Genomic DNA, 23075 nt, shown 5'->3' with positions numbered 1-23075 from the left:
ACGCTTTTAATTTAGTTTAAACAAAATACTCTTTTGTATATTCAAATAGCGAGTAGCTCAGCTGTTGTGAATCCAGAAAATTAATGGTATTTTTAGTGAAATAGCAAAAGCATGTCAACAACATATCTGAGGATGATAATGTTGGCATTTTATTCATGAGGAATTATCAATGCAGGTTACTGGACAACATAGTGTGACTGGAATGATTGAGCACTGGGGGGAAGTGGCTGTCCTTCTGTAAGATGATTTCATTTTGCATTTAGTCTTTCAAGAAGAGAGGAGAGAGAAAGGAGGCATTTAAAAATAGGTGTTTGAGAGGCATATCCTTGTGCTTTCTGGCTCCCAAAGTCTAACCTTTTTACCTCTGTCTGACTCACAGTTTTGTTACCGCTGCATTTTTGCCAGCTGTCTTTCTTTTCAAGGCTGTCATGAGGGACGGCAGAGAATAGAGAGAGAAGAAAAGAATTATTTTAGGATATCTTTGCTAAAAAGGCAGTTTTGGCCCTGGAAAAGATTCAAGCTTGTTGTAGCCATCTTGGCTCTGACTTTTGTGCCTTAGCATTGTTTGTGTGGGACCCTTAATGCATTTAATGCGTTGTGAAATACAGTTACTGTGTCTGGTCATGGAGGAAGTTGGTGTATGATCTGGAAGGTGTTAGCAAGAGAGATGCTTCATATTTGTTATTGCAGCTACGGCTTTCTTATTAGCAATCAACCTCCCAGTGTTACGCAGGTCAACTAGAAAGTGGCAAATAGAGTTCACAGGGGTGAAGATGGCACTACGGTGAAAGGAAAGAATGCGGTTTTGTGTGGCTTTCCGAAGTATTCCATGTCTCTGCTGTGGCCTGTGTGCCTGGTGGTGTTTGAGGCACCCAGGGGGCTCGGAGCACTGAAGTTGTCATATGCAAATATCTTTTGTTCCCTGCTTTCATGGAGCTTCAAGTTGTCCTGAAACCAAATGCCGTAGAAGCAAGGTAATCGCGGTGTTTATGGATGCACTTTGCGCAATCATCCATGAGTGCTTTCTTTATTCTCCTTTGTTCTGGTTGCCATATTGTTCCTAGTCTCTTCACATTAACAAAAGAAGGGAAGCACGGAAAGAAATAAGGAAGAAATTGCCTTTTACTGATGCCATTGGTGAATTTTTTGTAACATGCACTGTGTTTGTTGTGCAAAACTGGAGCTCTGTGGACGTCAGCAAGGAACATTTTGCCCAGATGTTAAATATTATGGGATCAGGGCCTGAATTTGTTATTAATCCTACAAATATTAAAAGAAAGTGAAGAAATATCAAGCTATTTCCAGCAGACATGTACTGGGAATGGTGTTACTGTAAATATCAGCTTGTGCATGATGAAACCCCTATTCTTCTTGTGTGTCTCTTTAGGGAATGCTCTTAAGAATTCTGCAGGGGGGCTGAAGAAATTCTCATAGCAAATTTCAACCCCGAATAAAGGAAAAATGAGAAATCTCTGAGAAGTACAGACTTAAAGCCCAGTCAAAACAAATATATCCCATAATCATCTCTGCACAGCTTTAATGAAATCCAGTTTTGAATCATGTAAATTATGCAAAAATGCAGAAAAATAACTTGTGAATGTTCAGTGGCATTGTCTGGATGGTTTTTAATCAAGCTTGGATAGTTTTCTGGTTTCGTGTGAAATGCACTTCTCTCTGCTTGGTCACAGTGAGTTAGCTCTTTAGGCTAATCTTTGCTCATGGACAAAGGCAAAAGTTTCAGGAAGCTGGGACCTTGGAGCAGGAAAGCGCTTCTGGAAGGAATTTGGATTGGAGTAACAGTAGTTAGAAGTAATTACAGAAGCAAAAAGAAGGGACCTAAGCGGTGTACTGCTTAAGCTGAGATTGAATTTGAACTTACCTATTTCACTAAGTGATTGTGTGCTATGCGGAAAGATTTGTTTTATGTAGACTGGCATCAAATCATAAGAAAGAGAAGTGCTAAGTTGTCTGGATAGGAATAAGAGCAGAGATGGGAAAGGTCATTAAATAATGTTGTGGTTCAACTCAGCAGGCAGCTCAGCCAGTGGCTCACCATACACAGACCAATACCCAGCCTGTTCCCAGGCAGTGGCTGCCCCCTGACACAGCCAACTTCCCAGTTTTGAAGTTTTCTTCACATATGTCATGCAGTGTGAAATATCTCTGTGACCAGTTTGTGTCATCTGTCCTGGATTGGAACCATAGGGCTCCCTCAACCTCCTTGCTGGCAGGGCTGTACACAAAGTTGAAATGTCTTTGGCTCCTTACAGCACTGCTCAGCAGCAACTAAAACACTGGTGTGTTACCAAACGGCTTTTCTACTAAGGCCAAAACAGCATCGTACCAGATGCTGTGAATTAAAAATCAGCTCATCCTGGATCAAACCAGGACAATGAGGATAGTGTAAAATAAAGAGACATTTGTAGAAGATTGGCAGAGATGTGATGCCCTAAATCGGCTGCGCGCAACCTTCAGCACAGAAGGTTTTTACTGGCAGCCTGCTGGAGCCAATGGGCTACACCTATTTTGCATATTGTTTACATTGGATTTTAATCAGATAAACACACACTCTGTTTTTCATACTTATGGAGCGCTCTAAGTGCAGACACAGCATAGCACAAAGCAGTGGAAGACTGTATATTTGGTAGGCTGTCGAAAGGAGTGATGATGAGAAGAATGGCTCTGCAAAATCAGGGAGTTTTATCTGACATCTGTCTTTGAGATGGCCTTATGCATTCTAAAGGGTAGATCTGACTTTAGTAAGCAGCTGTAGGTTTGACTTTATTCACCTTTCAAATGCTTAAGTTTAATTTGAGAAAAATCATTTCAAACACAAGTCTGCGAATAGCAGATTTCCTGGTTAATTTTATTATCCATGGGTAATTTAAAAACATGTGCACACACACACACACACGAAAGCCAAAGCAAACTAAAGATAAACAGCAGTATATTCTTCTGGAAACATTGAGGTTATTTATTTATTTACGTCTCAGATTTTTATCTGTCTAATTTAGCTGATTTTAGCTTTCTGTAAAATAACGAAATGTTTCCTCTTTTCGGTTTCCCTTGTCATTACGATACAGATTTATACAAACTAAGAATGGGCTAAAACTAATGTAGCCCAGCTAGTTGCTGGAGTTTGATATAGGCAAGCTGTTAACGTATATAGACTGTTTTAGTTGTGTTCGTGTTGATACAAAGAAAAGTGATTTTTTTGCCCCCTCCCTTATTTTGTCCATTTCAGCATTAGATATTAATGAACCCATCCTGTTACTACTGGAGTACCTCCAAATCTTCAGCATACCATTCCTCTTAACAGTTTCTATAAGGCAAAGAGCAGCTCTGTAGACTTCATTTAATCAGATAAAAGAACAGAGTACTGAGCCTAGATTTCTCAAATGTAAGCATGGTTTGCTGTTTTCACAGTTTTAGTTTCTTTCTCAGGCATCAGCATTACCATGTGATCCATTTTTATATAATTTTCCTGTTTAAAATCATCTTTGCATTTAGTCCCATTGCAGGCAAAAGTATGCACGCTTCTTTCTGGCCATAGCTCTTGTGGCTTAGTTTGTCAACTCAGTCCTTTGGAACTTATTCCTGTTTCTGTTGACTATGTAGTCTCTGTCCATTTTTGTCAGAAGAGAAGCTTTGGCTTAACTCTCATCCTTCCTTTAGGTTTGATTACGTTGCTTTTTTTTTTTTTTTTTTTTTGCATTGTACAGATTCTTCAGTACTACTTGGGGCTGTAGATGTAGCAGGATAGGCAGAAACCTGGTTAAGTGTTGTGAGAATTGCAGCAATGGGATCACATTTTACTGTCAGCGGCATGTGTAGACATGGTATGAGGTGCACCACCACTGAGACCCATAGCTTGCACTGACCCGATTTGGTAGCATATCACTGCCAGCATAACTTAAGCAACACAGCCCTGTGCCTGCTGTTCTTCCAGCCTGGGCATGCATTCACTGGGCTACACTGCTTCCCATGTGCAGAGCAAGATTCCTCAGCTGTGCATCAGGGTTGGCATGGCATGGCACTGCCAACATAGAATGCTGCACAGCTTCAGGACCCTCCCTCATTTCCTCTGGTGCAGTTGCAGTGGGAGCAGTCCCACAGGTGAATGTGGTTTTTGTTAGTAGTGAAAGCTCCCTGTGGGGAGATCATGTAGACAGAGAAGAAGGATTTCCATCTGCAAGCTGGAGCTCAGAATACAATTGTGCCTGCTGTGAAAGAGCTTGTTACATTTTCTCACTGTAAGAGCTCCATCTGGTGCTCTAGGTGTCTTTAAATGGAAATTTACATTTACTGTCAAAACTGAAGTCTACACACAATATTCAGTCTCAATGATCTTACCAGTCACAACAAATGCTAAAAGCAACTCCCTCCCCTCAACCTGCTGATGCAAGGGGCAAGGACATACAGAGGAGTTGAGGGAAATGGTCCTGATACATTCACATCTATCGTCTGATTTCAAGAAGCAGTTTAAAGATTCAGGATTTTCTTTGAGCAGGATTTAACTGAGGTTGATTAAGGTGGTGTTACAAGGGAGCAGAGTGTACTCTTGTTCAAGCAGCCCAGGTGCTTATCAGTAAACAGTAGCATGACTTAGAATTCAGCATTAGATGCTAGCAAGAGAATTGATGACAACACTGTGTACCTGGCGAAAGACCCCACTCACTCATCAGGAAAAGCATGCCTTGTCAATACCAAATTTGAAGCTAGTATGTGCAGAGATCATAATAGTAGTCAAGTCGTGCATTAGGGGATAGGCTGGTAATATGCTGGCTTCTGTCTTGGAAAGTTGCAGTCTTGGCAGCTACTAAGGAGGACAGATTTACTGACAAGCTGCTGCAGTGTGGGATCTAATAAAATTTCCCAACTGAGAAACCTATTCTACAAGTTGAAGCCAGGCATTCTTATATACCTCCCCAAAACTTCTTGCCTCCTCACTGTCTAGCTGCTTTAGGTCCCATTAGGATCACTCTTTACAACTCAAACAGTTCTTGGCTGTGCATAGAAGCAAGCCACTTGTGTAGGTGTCCAGTAACATATGGGTGTTAGTTTTTAGCATGGACCAAAGCCAGAATAAAAAGGCATTACTAGAGTGGATGTTGAGTAGAAGAATTTCCCATGCTGTAGTAACTTGAGGAGGCTTTCTCTTAACTCTGTGGCTCCTGGCTTTATAACACTACTTGGGCCTTTGATCTCTGTTCTTTATTGGCTCATGGGGTGGTTATTTACAGTCAACATGGAAAGTACCTTGAACTTGTCATTTTCATAAACTTGTTACTTGCTAGCTTCTCCAGAGGCATCCCAAATGGAAATAAATATCTTTCATTTTGTATTGGAACTAAATTTTAAAAATGGTTTCCTAGACAACCTTGATGAAATGCCAACTTCATCGCAGATCTAAACCCACACCATAGGTATTGTTAGCTCCATCCCTTCTGGGTAATTTGTACACTGTAATAGTTTGTTTGGAAACATGTCTGTTGTTCTTTAAAATGTACTTAATGCTAGACACTTTTTTTTTCCCCTCCCATTTCTCCTAGCTTATTTCTAAACCATTTAAAATAAAGAGCTTGAGCATGTATGGTATTTTAAAAACCTTTCATTTTATGTTTTAAAAACAGATCAATTTCAGCATTAAAATGTTAGGAATTCAGCCAAGGAAAATTCAGCTCAGGGTTGTATAGCTATAATGATAATGTATTGTTCTCGTCTTCCTTGAAAATGATTGTAACAGTAGAGTTGAACCTAGTGAATTACATAATTTAGGAGTGTTTGCCAGAATGCTGTTTGAGGGGGATTACTGTAGTCTTCCCTTATCCAAAGCGAAGGGGAAGATGAATCATACTGTGAAGTATTTAAATGAGGGAGAAGAGTCTTCACAAATTTTCTAAGATAGCTCATTTGAAATGAACAGAAGATCATGGATGTGTGTGCCAGTTATCACACTTAACTTCTTGGCAGAGTGTATGGATGTGTACTGGAGGAAGATCTTTGCTTTTCTTATCCTCTAGCCTGAATTAAAAATGTATTGGCTGCTCATTGCTGACATAAAACCATTTCCAGCCAGCCTGGAAATGTTCGCATTTGATTGTGCTTTTATCGTTTAAAAAATTAACAGCATAACCTGTCTAATATAAATTATGAAATGCTCAGAAAAATACAAGCTACTACTGCTTCTCTTGGCAGAACTCTAGGATGTTCAGAAGTTGTAATGCATCTAAAAATCTGGCAGAAGAACAGCATGTTTTATTTTCTGTCTTTAAGTAGGTACTGTATGTATAATTTGTTATTATATACCAATGTAACTGCTTTGAGACTGCAGGAAGTGTGCGTTTCCTGTTCCATTTACCAAAATCTTTGATTTGAATAATGAGTTTGGGAGACACTTATTTTTGCAACCAGCTGAGATTCTGATTCAAGGTAGCATCAGTAGGAATCCAGAGTTTAGCACATACATACATTCTACTGATTTCTTTATCTGTCTTGTGACTTTTCTGAGATCAGTGTGTGCCTCAAATCTGGCATCTGCTCGAATGATTTCCTGAATAGGAAATAGGATAATTTCCTGAACAAGAGTCTTGGGAACACAAGTAAGTAAGTGCAGATGAAGTGAGGCAAAAATAATGGGCTTGGATGCTATTTGGACAGGAAAGCGAACAGTAGTGTTCAAAGATTGCATTCTGGAAAACATTTTTTATAGATCACTGTGAAAATGTTTTATTCCAGAATCAACAAGAACTGGAATTTTCAAATATTTGATAGCACCCAGCCATGTTTTATCCACCTGCACAATTAAAAGACTGGTTGAATCATGAGAACTGTTTCCATTGGTTACTTAGCAGTACATCTAGCTTCCTTAATCACGCAGAATATGAGAAAGACTGAAGTGTATTTAGGGTTTCCAGACATAGCATAAGATCCAATGCGAGAAGAAATGTGCAAATTGGCAGTCGCTGAAGTAGTACCTGAGATAAACATGAATGTTTTTCTGCTGATCAAAGCAATGTGGAAGAGGAAGTAATGTTTCTGTTGCCATTTGGGGTGCTTCTTGGGAGGACTGAAAATAAGGGAAATGAAGGAAGTCAGAAAGTATGTGTATCATTGAAGCACTGCATAAAAACAGCTATTTGCTTTTTCGGACCGTCTCCTAGGTCACACATGCAGCAAAGTGTCTTTAAAATACTTCTGAGACAAACAGGCAGAATGAAAAGAATAAATTTACACATACAGGTACAGTGGAAAAAAAAAACGACAGAAATCTGGGAAAAGTCAAACGGATGCCCTTACCATGGATATAACCTGTATTAGATGGAACCAGATCTAAAAATGTGAGGCACTGGGGTAGAGTATGTGATCTGGATGGCAGCTGAAAGCAGCTAAATGGAACGTCCCATGAGACTGTATTCAGACATGATCTCTGTGGTTTTGCGCTAACAAAAAAGGCTAATTAGTGCCAGGTTATATCCTTCTGGTCAAAGTGAAGAGTCAGATAGAGAATGTAAATCCCAGGAGAAAGTTGTTAGGACCTGTCATATGGAAAGTGAATCCACTTAGCTATCCCCAGAGAAGATAAAACTAAAAACCTGATCGCTATTAATTTAACACGGAAAATGAAGGGGGATGGGGGGGGGTGGGGAGGGGTGGCGGCTATAGGTGTGTATTTTTACCTCCTAACCTTTGTTGCTAGTACTGACAATATTTTTTATAACCCCTGTGGCTTCAGCCACTGCAGGGAAGTGTTTGTGTTCATCTTGGCTCAGTGCCGCACAGTCCATTTTAATCACTGTGCAGAGTGAAAGGATAACAGTTTTACTGTGGTGCTCAGTCTGAGAAAGGGCTCAAAGCAATAGCTGACTGTTCTTCGGGGGAATTTCTTGACTCTTACAGACATTTTTTTAACAAATTATAAAGCATACTCACACAGGCCTTTAATGGGTATCATAAAACATTCCCTCTTTAGTGTTTTCTTACTGTTCTGAAACTAACTAAATTACCTTGTGTGCTCTGTTCAAATTCAGCTGCTATGAAAATATAACTACTGTTAATATTCTACATGTATAATGGATGTTTGGAATTTTCTGTGCACATCCATCACTAGCTTTTGAAGAAAGCTCAGGGAGTGCCACTGCTTTTCCTCGTGTTGTGGCATGCTGCTGAATCAAAGCCTGTAATGCAGTCTGGTGGTTATCTGTCTCTCTTTCATGGTGGTGAGCCCACAATTAAATTGCTGCATTGAATGCTCTGGCTGGTTGAGCTTTTTCTCTTATTGTGGATTGCGTGCTTTCCCCTGCTCATTCTCTAGTTAACTCCCAATACTCTCTCTTTTTCTCCTTCTGTTTTGCTTCAGCTGCTCAAACTGTTTCAGGTCTCTGCTGAAGGAAATAACATGAGAGATCAGTAATTGGAACCCCAAATAAATATTTGAGGAGAGTGGAGCTGTAGTTCCATGTTTCCTTGGCACAGCTATCTTTTTCAGATTTTCAGAGCTGACTGTAGTTATCCACAGTCCTCAATCTCTAACTTACTGACCTTTGACCCCTCTGTTTCAGTGTCTGATTTTAGTTGAAATAACATTTAAGATTTTGTATTCTGTATTCTGTGGTGACTGATAAGCAGGCTTGTCTCAGATTTTGGCATTTATCTTCCAAAGTGCTAGCAGCAGAATTTTTCCTGTCTGGTAGCATTTTTGCACTTGTGCACATTGGTTGTTCAGGAGCATTTACCTTTTCTGACATGATTAGGTACAGAACTCCTGGGGCTTCTACCCTCTGTAATCCCTCTGTCCTCTGTAACTCCTGAAAATCACTCTGGCCTAGTCACCTGCTCATCTCTGTGCTCTAGCTTGTGGTCTTAGTTTGGGATCTATTCAAAAGGATGGAGGCTGAAGTGAGGCACTGTGAGTGGGAAATAGTGAGTTGCTTCGCAGGTTAAAGGGGGGGATGTTTGACAATGCCTGTGTTGTTTTACCATCAATTGAATATTTACGAGGTGGCAGAGGAAGACAAGACAATGAGGACCATCAAACCTGGATGGTAAATGTAATCTCTGAACTCTGAAGCTTCTGTAAACCTAGCAGAAGTGTTTAACTCATTTTCTTACCCATCAGTGACTTTTTCTTTTGTTCCCTACTTAAATCAGGTCCTTGGTTCTAACTGTCTTATTTACCAAAGGATGCTTGTTATTCTTGCCACACTCCTTGATTTCACTACCTTCACATGCTTGTGCTAAGATGCACTTTAACCTAAAGGGGTGTTTCCTTTTCTGCCTCATAGCTATGCTCTTCTGCTTCTTCACTGCTTGTACTTAAGCCACATGGATTCTTCTCTCTATCCTTTGACCCTCATAGGTTCAGCAATGATTAGGCCTTCTGTGTGTTATGTCCCTCAGCCGGTGATTACTGGAGAAGCTGTATTTTAAAGGATTTATTGCAAAAATCTGTCTGTGCAAGGCTAGCCAGCAGCCCTCACCATTGCATTAAACGCCTCCTTTTCCTGCCACCACTGTGCACCTGTACACCAGGAGGGATGGAGGAAACAACAGCACATGATAGGATTACATCTCAAAATTGCTAGATATCTCCAGCTTCTGCTGTATGGACTGCATAGCTTATAGCAAATTGATAAAAGCATCATGTTAAAATACATGACTGGAATTAACATGCAAATGATAGTGGTTTATCGTTCATTCTAATACTTGTTTTATCTGGACTTAGGTGCTTTTGATTAGTTTAAATGAAATACCACACAGTGTCACCAGGGCAAGCAAATCACCTGTGTAAACAGATACATGGATACTTTAAAAGAAATTACAAGCACATATATATAATGTATATCTGTATTTTTATTCTTGTGAAACTATTGAGAAAGCTTGTCTTTTGGAGACAGAGAAAATGTTCAACCTACACGTCCTTTTACTCTGGGCTTCTTTATGGCCATTTAATTGCTCACAAAGTAGCATTGCACATCTAGGCATTGATGAGGTTTTTTTTGACACTCTTATCCACTAATTAACTTCATTAATTTTGCAATTAATGACATTAATTAGTGGGTAAAAATGCTATGTGAAACTTCAAAGTATGCATTTTAATCATAGTTTGTATTAAAAATAATTGTTACACCCATGATTACTGAGCTTAGTTCCCTTAGCTCAGACATAGTCATGGGATATTAAAAATAGCTTTGTTCTGCCTTTCTGTGCTAGTTAGTAGCATTCTTCACTATCAAGTACTGAGACTTGTCCAGTACCTGCAAATGCAGACGCAGGGAGAAGGCAGGGAATGAGACAAGAAAGTCAGTTTGATCTTGATGTGGCAGACTGGTTGTTGGATTTCATGTTGGCTACATAGAGAAATGAGTTGGAAATGAGCAGTAAAAATAATTTAGAAGTTTTCTACCACTGATAACGTCTGTGCGAACAATATTTGGCTACCAGTCTTTCCTCATTTGATGAGCCCATTATGGTCTGTATCAGTGTGATCACAATCTATTGTGTTTATATAAAGGGAAAGGAATGGTAAGGAAAACCCAGGTGCCCGAATAAGGACAAAAAAGGAAGGACATGAGTAAATTAAAGCAAATAGTGGAAATTCATTTGAGCTGGCATGGATACTGGAATGGAGTAGTGGTAATAATAAGAGGAGAAATGTGTAGTAACTGTGGAGGTGTGGGTGACCTCAGGAATACAGCCCCTGTAGAAACATACCGTATGGTACCTACAGAGCAGCCTACAGCATTTTCACACCATCTCCCTAAGTTTAATAAAAAGTATGTGCATGAGCATACAGAAGTATGTAAACAAATGCATATTTTAAACAGTTGGGTGACTTGATGGAGTGGCTCAAAGGAGGAAGACCAAGAAGGCAGGACCTTCAGACTGGGGAGAAGGGTGAGGGAGGGTGTGTTTGAAGCGTACAAAACAGCAAGGCATGCCTGAAGCAGTGCTGCATTCACTACTAGCTCCTTCATCACTACATCAGGGAGACTGATTAAATGCTTGGAAGACAGAATTTGAAACAAACAAAAAAAAAAGTTCTCTTCACAGGGATGTTCTGAAGCTTGTGTCTTAAGAGGCAGTGGGGGCAGGACAGTTACCAGCAGCTTCAGAGGGCCAGATGGGACAAACACGCAGACCAAGTAGTTTGCCAGTTGTTTCTGAGAGCAACAGGCAGGGTGGTCCTCAGGCAGCCTCCATGCAGTAGCCCAGGGTGCTGGGGAAACTGGAGGGACAGGGCAGCAGCCAGTGCCCACCCAAGCCATGACGATGCCTCTGACAGTTGTATGTCTGTGCATAACATTGGCACTAACTGTCCAACCAAGCACCATTGATGTTTGGTCATCACTGGACTGTAATATGTATTGTATCCATTTTTATAATTTCTTTTACACTTTCAACAGACTATAGCATTAGTAATGTCATTCAGGTAATTATACTGTAATTGACCTTAGCGTTGAGCATCCTTGGCTTTTGCTGCAGTTTGCTTAATACTTCGGGTTGGTCAATTATCGCATAATCCCACTTTGTTGTCAACAATTGTTTTAATTATTATGCTCCAAATAGATCATTTTAGCAGTAAGAGTACACTGGGGAGTGGTCATATTCATGAATACTTTAAAGAGTTACCAGCTTTCTTGTGGGGGAGAGCTTTTCATCCTGTCACATCTAGTCATTACTTTTAACACTGATTCTATTCAGGTGTAACTTTGTTCAGGCCAGAACTTCATCTGCAGGAGCGAGCATCTGTATAGCTGCAGTTTACAGGATTTGAGAGCAGTTGGAAGACTGCTCAACATGACCATATTGATTTTTTTTCTTTTTTCTTTTTTTTTTCTTCTCTGCCATTGCAGCATGAGTCTTGTTAATGCAAGTAACTTCGGTGGAAGCTGGAGTTAAAATGGTGACTTCAGTACCTCTGCTTTCTATTTTCCAGGAAGTCTCAAGTATTACTTATACCAAGTAGAAAGCAAGTATGCTGATGTTTGCCTTGTTACCAGTGAGAATTTTATGGCTCAGTAAGAGGCTTATATTGCCCTCTTTATGATCATTTAATTTGTTCTTGTGTGGCACAAATATTCCACCAGGAGCAGTACCCTTGTGGGTGTTGTAGAGAAAATGCACTGCTTTTTCTCCATTTGGAGTCTGGAGTAAAACTCCAAATGGGCTTCGTGATGGGCAGTCTTTTTATTTAGCACTGTGCTCAGCATTGTGAAAAATACACAGTAAGGTATACCACGTCATGTTTTATAGTGTAGTGCAACAGATATTGTGGATCCAGCACTAGATACAAACTGTTTCATTTTTAAGCCAATTATGTGAAGAAGGCAATGTGCTCAGCCTTTTTAGAAATGTATCTGTTCAAATGTTTTTTGTCAGCATTTTATGATGTATTTAACATGAATAAAAATGTTCTACCTCAGCAGAAATAGGAGAACTGGTACATTTTGCTAAAATGGAAACTAAATGTAACCCACTTTCCCCAAATAATACTGTTTTCCTATGTCTGATCTAATTATTATATGTGAACAAACTCTGTGTTGGTTAGTAGGAAAATGCTACTCTTCCTAGTAGATTAGTGTTTTTTGTTGAAGAAAACAGCAGTGTGAAAAGACTTATTTCTCTACAAATTTTCACAGTCACTAAAATGACTTTGGCCCATTATGTGTCTACCTGCTAAGGCATAATGCTGAGTCTTTTAATTTCTCTCAGTAGCCATTCTACTCCTGTTTCTTAAAGGCAGTATTGGAACATCAGTTATGTTTTAATTGAGAAACAGGGCAGAGTCTTGTGGGAGATGGAGAGGTCAGCTCAGCTTTGCCAAATGTCAACTCTCTGATAATGAGGCTCTGGAAAGGAGACAGAAGATCTGAATAAACAGGGGTGTTTTGTGCTTAGGCATAAGATAAACTCTCTGCTGATTATGAAGACTTGTTGTGGAATTTGCTTGTTTTCTAGCCAACAGATTGTTAGTGGAAATGTACTGAATGTGCGTGTTAGAATATAAAAGGCTTGCTTAGAAGAATAAGCATGGAGATACACAAGGTGATAGGAGTACATGTCATGATCATGGTCATCACAGCAATAAAGAAATCTTCCTGGTATAAGAACCCTGTGTCATGTTGCTAACTCGCAACAGCTGGCGCCTGAATAGGGACCATGCACAAGGGCTACAAACAGGGACCATGAACAGGGAATCAACCAGACACTAGGCCTAGCTTGAAGACTGACTGGTCCAGAATGCGTTGAGATAAACACAGAGCATGCTAAATGCATTGAGGAAAAACATGGCAGATGTTGAGAAAAACATATAGAACCTGTACAGAAGAGCGCTGAGATAAACACTGCATCATCCCTAACCTCTTTGATTGCCTCTTGCTGGACAACGGTAAGTGTGCATGCTATAGGGAACAAAATGACCTCAGAACAGAAAAACATCCTAGTTACCTTTCAGTTTATCCTTAAACGATGGGGATCATCAGTATCCTTTCCTGATTGACAGCGAATGCTTTCATGGGCCACTAGGAAGGATCCCTCAGTCACCAGTCAGACAGTTTACAATCCAGAGACATGGGAAGGGGTTGGGGTGAGTTTGTGGGACGCATCTACTAAAGGTGGTAAGATGACGTCTGCTTTGCATGAAACCTGGAGAAAAAAATTGGAAACAAAAGTCATGTGGGCTCATTGTTGGTTACCCCCAGTCTGCCTGTGAATGAAGGAGTTGCAGGCTCCTCCTTGGATTCACCCGTTGTACCAGCTCCCTCAACTCCCTCATTACCACTGCTGCAGAGGGGACTTGTTGCCTCCCCTCCTGGGGGCCTCAACAGTCCCTTTGATCCTGGGGGTAGGCAAGTTGCCCCTATGTGGCAAAAAATTGCTGCAGTTAATTATCCTTGTTCAAGAACAACTCATGGCCAGACATGTAGTGCCAGCTACAAGCCCGTGGAGTGTCCTAGTTTGTGATCAAAAAAACGATCAGGGAGATGGAGACTGTTACATGATCTCAGAAAGCTTAATGCTGTTGTTGGAGATGTGGGCTCTTTACAAGCAGGACGGCCTTCCCCACTTCCCCCACTTCCACAGTCGTGGCCACTTATAGTAATAGACTTGAAGGGCTGTTCTTTCAGCAGCCCACTGTGCTCTGATGATGCACCACGTTTTGCATTTTTTGTTCCCTCTATTAACAACGGGGAACCCCTTTGTCAATACCATTGGACTGTTTTACCTCAGGGCATGAAGAACAGCCCGACCATTTGTCAACAATTTATTGCTGGTGTTTTATCTCCTGTACACCAAACCCCCTCTTCAGATTACTGGAAGGAGATCCGGACTTATCATCACCATGACATTTGACACCAGCAGCAGTCACCATGCTGAATACTGCCATCTTGAAGATGACCCAGCCACTGTTGCGGAACTGTTGGGTTCAGTTAAAATGGATTATTGTTTGTATCTTAACTGTAGTGGAGGGAATAAGTCATTAGTTCACTGTGTTTAGTTTAGCTGCTTGTAGAAATCACTCTGCTTTGTGTAATTAAGCCTGGGAGTGCGTATACAGAATGTTTCAAAAATAAGGCTAGTTTTTGCTTTTCTCAGTGTTTTAGTTTGCATTCCTTGCTTATTACAGCATGTTCAGAAGTGATAAAAAATTATTTAAGACATGCTTTTTTTCATTAGTAAAGAGGAGGGAGCTGTGTGAGATGGAGAGGTCAGCTCAGCCAAATGTCGACTCTCTGATAATGAGGCTCTGGAAAACAGGCATAAGGTCTGAATAAATGGGGATGTTTTGTACCTAGGCATAAGCTAAACTCTGCAGATTATGAAGACTTGTTATGGAATTTGCTTGCTTTCTAGCCAACTGATTGTTAGTGGAAATGTACTGAATGTGCGTGCTAGAATATAAAAGTCTTGCTTAGAAGAATAAGCATGGGGATACAGAAGATGATAGGGATACACGAGGTAATACAAGATGATGAATATATACATCATGGTCATGATCACCACAGCAGTAAAGGAATCTTCCTGGTATGAGAACCCTGTGTCATGTTGCTAACTTGCAACAGAATCTGGCAAGCTTAATGATGCACTTCAGTGGTTGTTGCCTCACAGCTTGCAAATATGAGGAGTTGGAATACGTAGATTTGCAGACATGGAAATTAGAATGTGTATGGAAACAGGGTGAATAAGTAGGAATTTGATGTCAGTGGAAACTATGAAGATATTGTTACACCCTGTATATAGATAGATCCTTGCAGATGTGCTAGTAGGCAGAACTTCTGTTGTAAACAATTAGAAAGAATGCAGTATGGCTAATGGTTGTCCCTCACATAATGAAATTAATGGGAGTTAAGTTTCTTATGAAGATCTAAATCATAGCCTGTTGGCTAAGTGGTATGTGAGGTATTACTACTTAGCATGAGAAATTTAGATTTATCAGCACTAGTACCAGAGATCCCACAAAGTTAGGTATCCGTTTGTTGCAGGTGCATTAGATACTGAGTGGAAAAGAAGCTGGTATTCCAGGAGTACTGGTTGACTGGTCTTTGTGCAAAAAAGGGAATGGAACAGTTTAAAGCGAGAATGTTCTATTTGTTGAGTAGTAATTGACCTTTTAGATAAAATAATGTTAGTTGAGTTCACTGGCCAAATTTCAGTTTGGGAAAAAGATTCTGATGCTTCCCTCAATCCACTAATTTGTCCACTCTCTCCATCAGCTGTCATTAGGTTAGTTCTCAACGTTTTTTCTACAGATGTCAGCTGGGATATTGTATTTTCATATCAGAATCAAGTCTGATCCATCTTTGAAGCAATAAAACCATTAAGCAGCGTGTACTGCTCCAGTGCCCAATGTGGTACTCATCCTTTATGTGCTAGTGATAATTAACTACTTTATCATTCTAATAGGAAGCTTTAATTTATTACTTTATTAAGCAGTGAAATCAAAGATTAAAATGGTATCTGTAGCACACAGCTAACTAGATTGTGAAAAATGAAACTATATAGTTTCAAATTCATGAAAATAAGTGTTTCTATTTAAATAAGTGCAGTAATTTACTTTAATTCTTTAGCTATCAGTCTAATATGTAGTTTACTGGTGATTATTTTTCTTCGTTTTAAAGTAATTTGCTTTCTGTAGGGTGAAGTTGAGAAATAATGAATTGAATTCACATTACAAGCTACCGCCTCCCAAATTATAAATGAATATAAATGTAATAGGAGTCTGCTATTAAAATCTTTTGCAAAAGACTGTGCTATATCATTGCAGTAAACAAATACATTTTTCAAGCTATCTGATCCTTTAATACCGTGTTTCTACTTAGCCTCTATTTTTAAGGATTCTGTGCTTACTGTCACTGCTGTCTCCAAATGCCTTATCATGCATTTTCTGTTCAGAGCAAACAATAGCATTTTTAATTTGTCATTTACAGTGTAACAATTGATTAACGATCTACTTTAAAGCTATACCAGTGTGCTTGTTTTAAGGTTTTTCTTTTCTCAGGATAGGAAATCCATGTGTGCTGTCAAAAGGAGGAGGAGGGAGGGAAATGAAAAAGGCACAGGCAGTACTTAATGCTGTCCTTTTACCAGAATTTGTTGTTTCTACTCAGTGTACTTGAAGGATAAATAACAATCGGCAGTTAAGAAAGCTGACAATTTTTTTTCAAACTCCATCACTCATTAATCTGAGCTACTGTTGACAAGAACTGGAAATTTTAAAGAATTAGTGGCTGGGTGTCCAGACAAGGAGAATCGTTATGTTATGTGACTTGAGCAATGACTGCAGCTTAACTTGTGGTTAAGTGTTCTTAATTATTACCAGAAGCTTGTGGTGTAGTATGTTGAGGAAAGAAGAAATTCAGTAACAGCAATAGAACAGAAGTTTCAGAGTGTAAATGCTGACTTTTGGGGTTTGTATTCCTGGTGATTGTGATAAAATAAACCTATTGAAACATGCAGTTAACCCTAAAACCAGAGTGCTGTACTGTGTATGCCTGTATCAAAGAATAGCAACTTGCTGTAAGGCATGGAGGAAAATCTCAAAACCAGTGTTTCTGCATGTGCCAACAGGGTCTAAAATCCAGCATTAAGGACTTTTTAGTTGTTCCTCACAACCTCTTGTGTAAAGAGGATAGAGAGATGCAGACAGTCAGCAGGGTTTAAATTGAGGATTATTTTCATTTTCATTCTAGTCACTTCCAATTCTGCAAAATACCAGAACACATCCTTAGTTATGTACATTCAACCATTGATTTCAGAGTTTAGCGTGTGCTTAAATGCTTTCTTCAGTTAGGACCAAAAGCTGCTGCTGCTGCTGCTGCTAAAATGAATCCCAGAAGAAATTTTGCATCTTTCATTACTTCCTTGTTTGTGTATGAAAACACAGGCTCCACCAAGCTCTGGAAATTTGTTAGGAGTTGGTAAATGCCATCTTGGTTGTTTAAAGAAGTATAACATAGTTGCTGGATGACAGTGCACAAAGTGCAAATTACCTTCTGTTCTTTCCCATCCCATAAATGTGCTCTGTAACCATCATTAGTAAGTGAGGTCCACAGAATGGCAAAAGACTCCCTGAGCCACTGCGTTGTATTCCTGTCTACTGTAGGCACAACTGGAAACTGTAAAAAGTGTCGGATTAAAATGGCTACAGAGATTTTCCCCTTTTTCCAGTTGCAGGACTATTACTCAGAAGGTTGGCCTTTACTAGGAATCTTCATTTAAATGTTTACTGAGGTCTGTCTTAGCTTAAGCCATCTTTATTCTTCTTGTTCTAATTTCCACAGGCATACCCATGCACACACTTCTTCTGGGAGGTCATTCAGCTGGGAGTATTAATTTAACCACAGACACTTATACAGGAAACAAGCCAAAATTAGGCCGGTGCAAAGTATTTGCAAAATAGTTGAAAGTAACTCTACATTCATCTTACTAACACTGTGGATATCAACTCCTCAATGTAAATTGATCTCTGTTATCTGTGTCTCTTGCAGTTCACTGTGCACTTTTAACTCAAGAAACTTGCTTGGTAGCTATCGCTGAGTAAAACCCAAAGTGCTGTCCTTAAGAACATCTTTAAAGAACATCTTTAAATCATCTTGTTGCGTTGAGGGAATTTGAAACAAAATATTCTGTTTGGAAGGAGCATCTGATGTGTTTTCTCCATCTCTTTTCTAACTACAGAGCTCTTCTGTATCTCCCTCAGCCAGTTTCAGAACAGCAGAAAAGCACAGAAACTCAACAGATTATTCTTCAGAGAGTAAAAAACAAAAAACAGAAGAGAAAGAAATAGCAGCTCGTTATGTGAGTAAAAAATTATGTTCTGTACTGTTAAACTTAAATGTTCCTCTATAATTTCACCCATTTCCTACTGCATAACTAATTTTAAAATTGATGATCAGCATTTTACTGTGTTCTTACAGTCTGTATCTAACATCTACTGTGGGTAGTAGTTAGAAGGCTTGTATATGTAGGATTGCTAACGTGGAAGGCAGTGAATGAAGATGGAGCATTATTTAGGCTGAGAACTGACAAATTTGCTGTATAGCTTGTCTCTACTTCTTGGTGCAGTGCAACTTTAGGTGAGGATTTTCATCTTATGTCTCATCCACTGATCAGAAAACTGATCAGGGAAAAGTGCCGTAGCTGGTGGAACCTTTTAAGGAGAAGCACCGTAGGTGACCTAAATGTTGCAGTTTTATTACTAGATAAATCTTGGTTTAAAAAAAGACATCATTACATAGATGCGAGCAGGTTTTCGTTTCTTTTGTTTAATTTTTTTTCAGGGTATTAAGTATGTATTTTTTACGCACTGTGTCTTCTTATTGCAGGACAGTGATGGTGAAAAGAGTGATGACAACTTGGTAGTTGATGTTTCCAATGAGGTACATAGTACGTTTTATGTTAGTTTTTTTGGTTGTTTGTTTCATTGTTTTTTATACCTTACAATAGCAAGGGTTGGATGGTGAGGTCTTCAATACTATCTGTGGTTTTTGGGTATGAATAAAACTCCAACCTTTGCCTTCATAAGGGAGCCAGAAGCACTTGAGGGAGTCTGATCAGGTCTCTCCTTAGGATTAAAAATCAGATCTGTAGCACTTATTTCTGCAAAAGACATTTTTTTGTTACTTGTTCACCCCAAAAGTGTGCTCCGAATCCAGCCCAGTACAGCTTGTTAATTTTTTTTTCACTCTTGCCTTCACTTGTTTTGTGAGTTTATCAGGTCTGCGACATGCCTCAGAGCTTTCTAGCCTGATTCCTAAAGAATGAAACTTATTTGCTTATTTTACTAGCCACAAACATTTCATCATTTTTGTTTAATAATGTCAATTTTTAAGACTTGCTTAAAAAAAAAAAAAAAAAAAAGTCTGTTGTTATACATCTTGATTTTAGAATTTTATCAACTAAATTGCTTAAGGACCAAAGGAATATGTCACACCTTATGGGTGAGCTTCACTCCAAAGTGCGAGTTGCTCAAGACAAGCGCTATTGGCTAGTATGAACTTTTTATAGTAATCCACATTGCTGATGTTTAGGATCCTTCCTCTCCACGGGGGAGCCCAGCACACTCTCCAAGGGAGAATGGCCTGGACAAGACTCGACTGCTGAAGAAAGATGCGCCAATTAGTCCAGCATCTATTGCATCCTCCAGCAGTACTCCTTCCTCCAAATCCAAAGAACTTAGCCTTGTAAGTGCTTCTTAATTCGCCTGACCTGAGTTAATGCACAGAAACAATTGCTTACCAGATTTCTAGCTGGATACAATTTGAATTTCTACAACTATCAGTAAACCATTATGAAGCCTAATAAATAATTTAAAATTAATTTAAAATTAGTTTAATTTTATATAACAGAAGGGAGAAAGTTTTCAGCCTTCTGGGGGATAGGAAAAGGTTGTTTTCATTGGTGGCATGGGTAGATGATAGATGTGTTGTGCTGAGAGACGTTTTTCTCCTCACCCATATGAAAAACTGTCATTCTTAGAATAAATAAGAGTACACAGGAGTTCCTTGATCTGTTTGCTTGTGCCTGTGGCTTATAGCAAATTCAGTTTTGCTTGGATGTGATTTGGTTGTTGGCTTTGTTTGAATTACCAGGCCATATACAGCAACAATAATTTTTATTTTCTATCTAAAAAGTAATCTGTCATTTACAAGAGCCTTCCTTGACTTACATTGCAAATCACAAGGCAAAAAAAAAAAAAAAAAAGCTGCCAGCAAGTTGGGGGTATGCTTTCCTTTTCTGTTTGTGTCCAAAATTAATCGCATTTCTGAGCTGCACGGTAAGTCCCTTCTGTGTTCTTCACAGGTCAGGGTATGTGATTATTTAAAGAAATAAAATAAATAAAAAGAAAGCTTAAAGTGAATGTAGTGCTCAGGGAAGGTGATGGAATGACAGATTCAGGCACAGGAGTCAGCAATCTGTCTGATAAACAAGCTTGTCACAAGAGCAGCAGTGCACAGTCCCTGACTTAATGCCCATCACTGTCTCTACCTTATGTTACCAGCACCATGTCAGTGTGTGAGTTGTTGGTCAGTTGTGCTTTTTTTCTGCTTTTCTTATCTATAGGGTAGTTGTTCCTTAAAGAAGCTTGTAATATGAACAGGTCGGTGACCACTGGACGGATTTAACATGTGCTGCCAATATAATTGCCAAGCCATAGTGATCTTCAGTCACTGACCTCATTCAGTATTACACAGTGCCCTGGGCAATAAAAGCTGTGAAAGCTATAGTTAATTCCTAAGCCATTCTATCTATTGCCAATGACTTTTGAAACCCAAACCCAAAAGCTAGATTTCACTGATCAGATGTGCACTTGTCTTCCGCTCGCTTTCCAGCAACTGGTCAAAAAAGTAAACCAACTAATGCACACCGTTTTCCCTTCTTTCTCATGATCAGAATGAGAAATCTACTACTCCTGTATCTAAATCAAATACCCCAACTCCACGGACTGACGCACCAACTCCAGGCAGCAACTCCACTCCTGGACTGAGGCCCGTGCCAGGCAAACCTCCAGGTGTGGACCCACTAGGTGAGTGTTGATCTGCCTCAGGAGTGTGAGGATGCTTCCATTCATCCCAAAACCTGTCAACTTTCAGTGTACACTGGTTAGGCAGCATTTACCACTGCTTAAATTGGATGCTGAGTTGGCTCTTCAGCACTTTAGAACAGCAAATATATATATATGTAGAGAGATATATAGATATAGAGATGCATATATATATTCATATGAATATGCTGTGTTATGTCAGTATATGTACTGCACTGTTTCAGAAACTCTTATTTTGTTTGATGGGTCTGGGATGGCTGAGTGACTTTTCCCTTTTTTCCTTCAATAGCTTCAGGTTTAAGGACACCTATGGCAGTGCCATGTCCCTATCCAACTCCATTTGGCATTGTGCCACATGCTGGTATGAATGGAGAGCTGACCAGCCCTGGAGCTGCCTATGCTGGTCTGCACAACATTTCCCCTCAGATGAGTGCAGCAGCGGCAGCAGCTGCAGCAGCTGCAGCTTATGGGAGATCTCCAGTGGTAAGTGTTAGCTGCTGTTGAGTAATACATTTCAAATGTAAGAACTGTAGGGTTAAATCTAGTTCAGCCTTTGTAATTCAGGTAGTATGCTATGGAGAAAGAGAATTAAACTGTCTTATTTTTCTGTCACCATCTTTAATATACCTTTGTGTTTTGCCTGGGGAAAACTAGGTTGGTTTTGATCCACATCATCACATGCGAGTCCCAGGCATCCCTCCCAATCTCACAGGCATCCCAGGAGGAAAACCGTGAGTATTAAACATTCAACTTTACAAATTATTCATCTGTTGAAGTTGTGTTCCCATGTTGATTAGAATGGCCTTTACCTATTGAAAATTATTGTGTGAATTAGAATAAATATAGCTGTTTGCTAAAGGAAAGAGGAAGGAAGGAAGGAAGATTAAGGAAACTTAATCTTCAAGTTATATTTGCAAATTTGTTTTTAAGACTAATAGCAACTGGCGAGTATTGGGAAGAGTAGAGGAAAGGAGACAAATAAAGAAAGCACCTGAGCTTTGAGGTGTTGCATGCTGAATCTGACTGGTTGGTCTTACATAGAAATCCAAATTGGAGTGGGATCTTGGCTTTCCTTCTCCACTGTACTCTGCTTTTCAGTTTAATAAATGATTTCTTTGTTCACAAAAGCCTTGCAATTACTTGCAAACTTACCAGCTGTTATAGGCAGCAGTGTGCAGAGAAAGGAACACTGAAATGTTTCATTTGATTGAAAATACTGGAAAGAATTATTGTATCATAATGTTCAAATTCATCCTTGATGGAACTGACCGTAAAAGGTGACCTGCTCTACCATGCATCACTTCTTGTAAGCCTGAGAAAAAGAATTACATAGATACGAAGAGCTCTGTGCTCACATCCCTCTTGAGTTAGAGAGGAGAAAAATAAAGCATTGATGCAAACGATATTGATATGGGTTTTTTGTGTGCCCCGGTGGCACAAGTGGTAGGAATGCCGCCTTGCAACACCGGGGCCTGGGGTTTGAATCCCCCCTGTGGCGCAAGTGGTAGAAGTGCTGCTCTGCTACTCAGAGGCTCGAATCCCGGGGGTTGGACTCGATGATCTCTAAGGTCCCTTCCAACCTGCACGAGACTATGAAACTATGAGATGAGATTATGTGAGGGTCCCCAGTTCCACTTCCTGTGCGACACCCCTTTTGTACAAACTTAGCACTGAATTCATAAACCTTGTCAATCTCTCTTAGACTTCACACACTGGTTCACCTCAGCTGACTCTCTGCCAGTTGCTCTGCCATGATAGATTCTTGTGAATTTGAAAATTGGTGTGCAGCAGCTTCATGATCAGCTGTTTACATCGAGAGTTTTTGCAGGATGGAGATTTTCTTCTTACACATGCAATGGAAACTTAGAAATTGATGTAATGTTCAGATGTTTGCACTGTTCAAGTTTATCCATGGTGGAGCTGGCTCCAGAAAGGTTAAATAGCTGTGTTAGGCTATGCTTGCCTGGTCTGAGAAACTTTAATTGTGTGGACCTTCTTCTCACATGTCGTGTGGTGGTGGAGGAATCTG

At 39.8% G+C, this 23075-nt stretch overlaps 1 protein-coding gene across 11 annotated transcripts in view; it reads left to right on the top strand.

The window, feature by feature from the left end:
* LOC107306234 (TLE family member 4, transcriptional corepressor) overlaps positions 1 to 23075 on the top strand; it is a 101417-nt gene that overhangs the window by 68845 nt on the left and 9497 nt on the right. For 9 of the 11 annotated variants that reach the window (XM_015849189.3, XM_085529910.1, XM_085529911.1 and 6 more), the window contains 6 exons: positions 18181 to 18300; positions 18828 to 18881; positions 19533 to 19685; positions 20896 to 21028; positions 21336 to 21529; positions 21701 to 21777. In XM_015849189.3, coding sequence (XP_015704675.2) covers positions 18181 to 18300; positions 18828 to 18881; positions 19533 to 19685; positions 20896 to 21028; positions 21336 to 21529; positions 21701 to 21777 — 731 coding nt within the window. The remainder of the gene's footprint in view (positions 1 to 18180; positions 18301 to 18827; positions 18882 to 19532; positions 19686 to 20895; positions 21029 to 21335; positions 21530 to 21700; positions 21778 to 23075) is intronic. The other 2 variants (XM_085529913.1, XM_085529912.1) reach the window with 1 other exon arrangement.

Source organism: Coturnix japonica, chromosome Z, assembly GCF_054131305.1.
Source record: "Coturnix japonica strain WE chromosome Z, WE-NBRP24, whole genome shotgun sequence".
NCBI classification, from domain to species: domain Eukaryota; kingdom Metazoa; phylum Chordata; class Aves; order Galliformes; family Phasianidae; genus Coturnix; species Coturnix japonica.
This window is presented reverse-complemented; position numbering and strand designations above follow the sequence as displayed.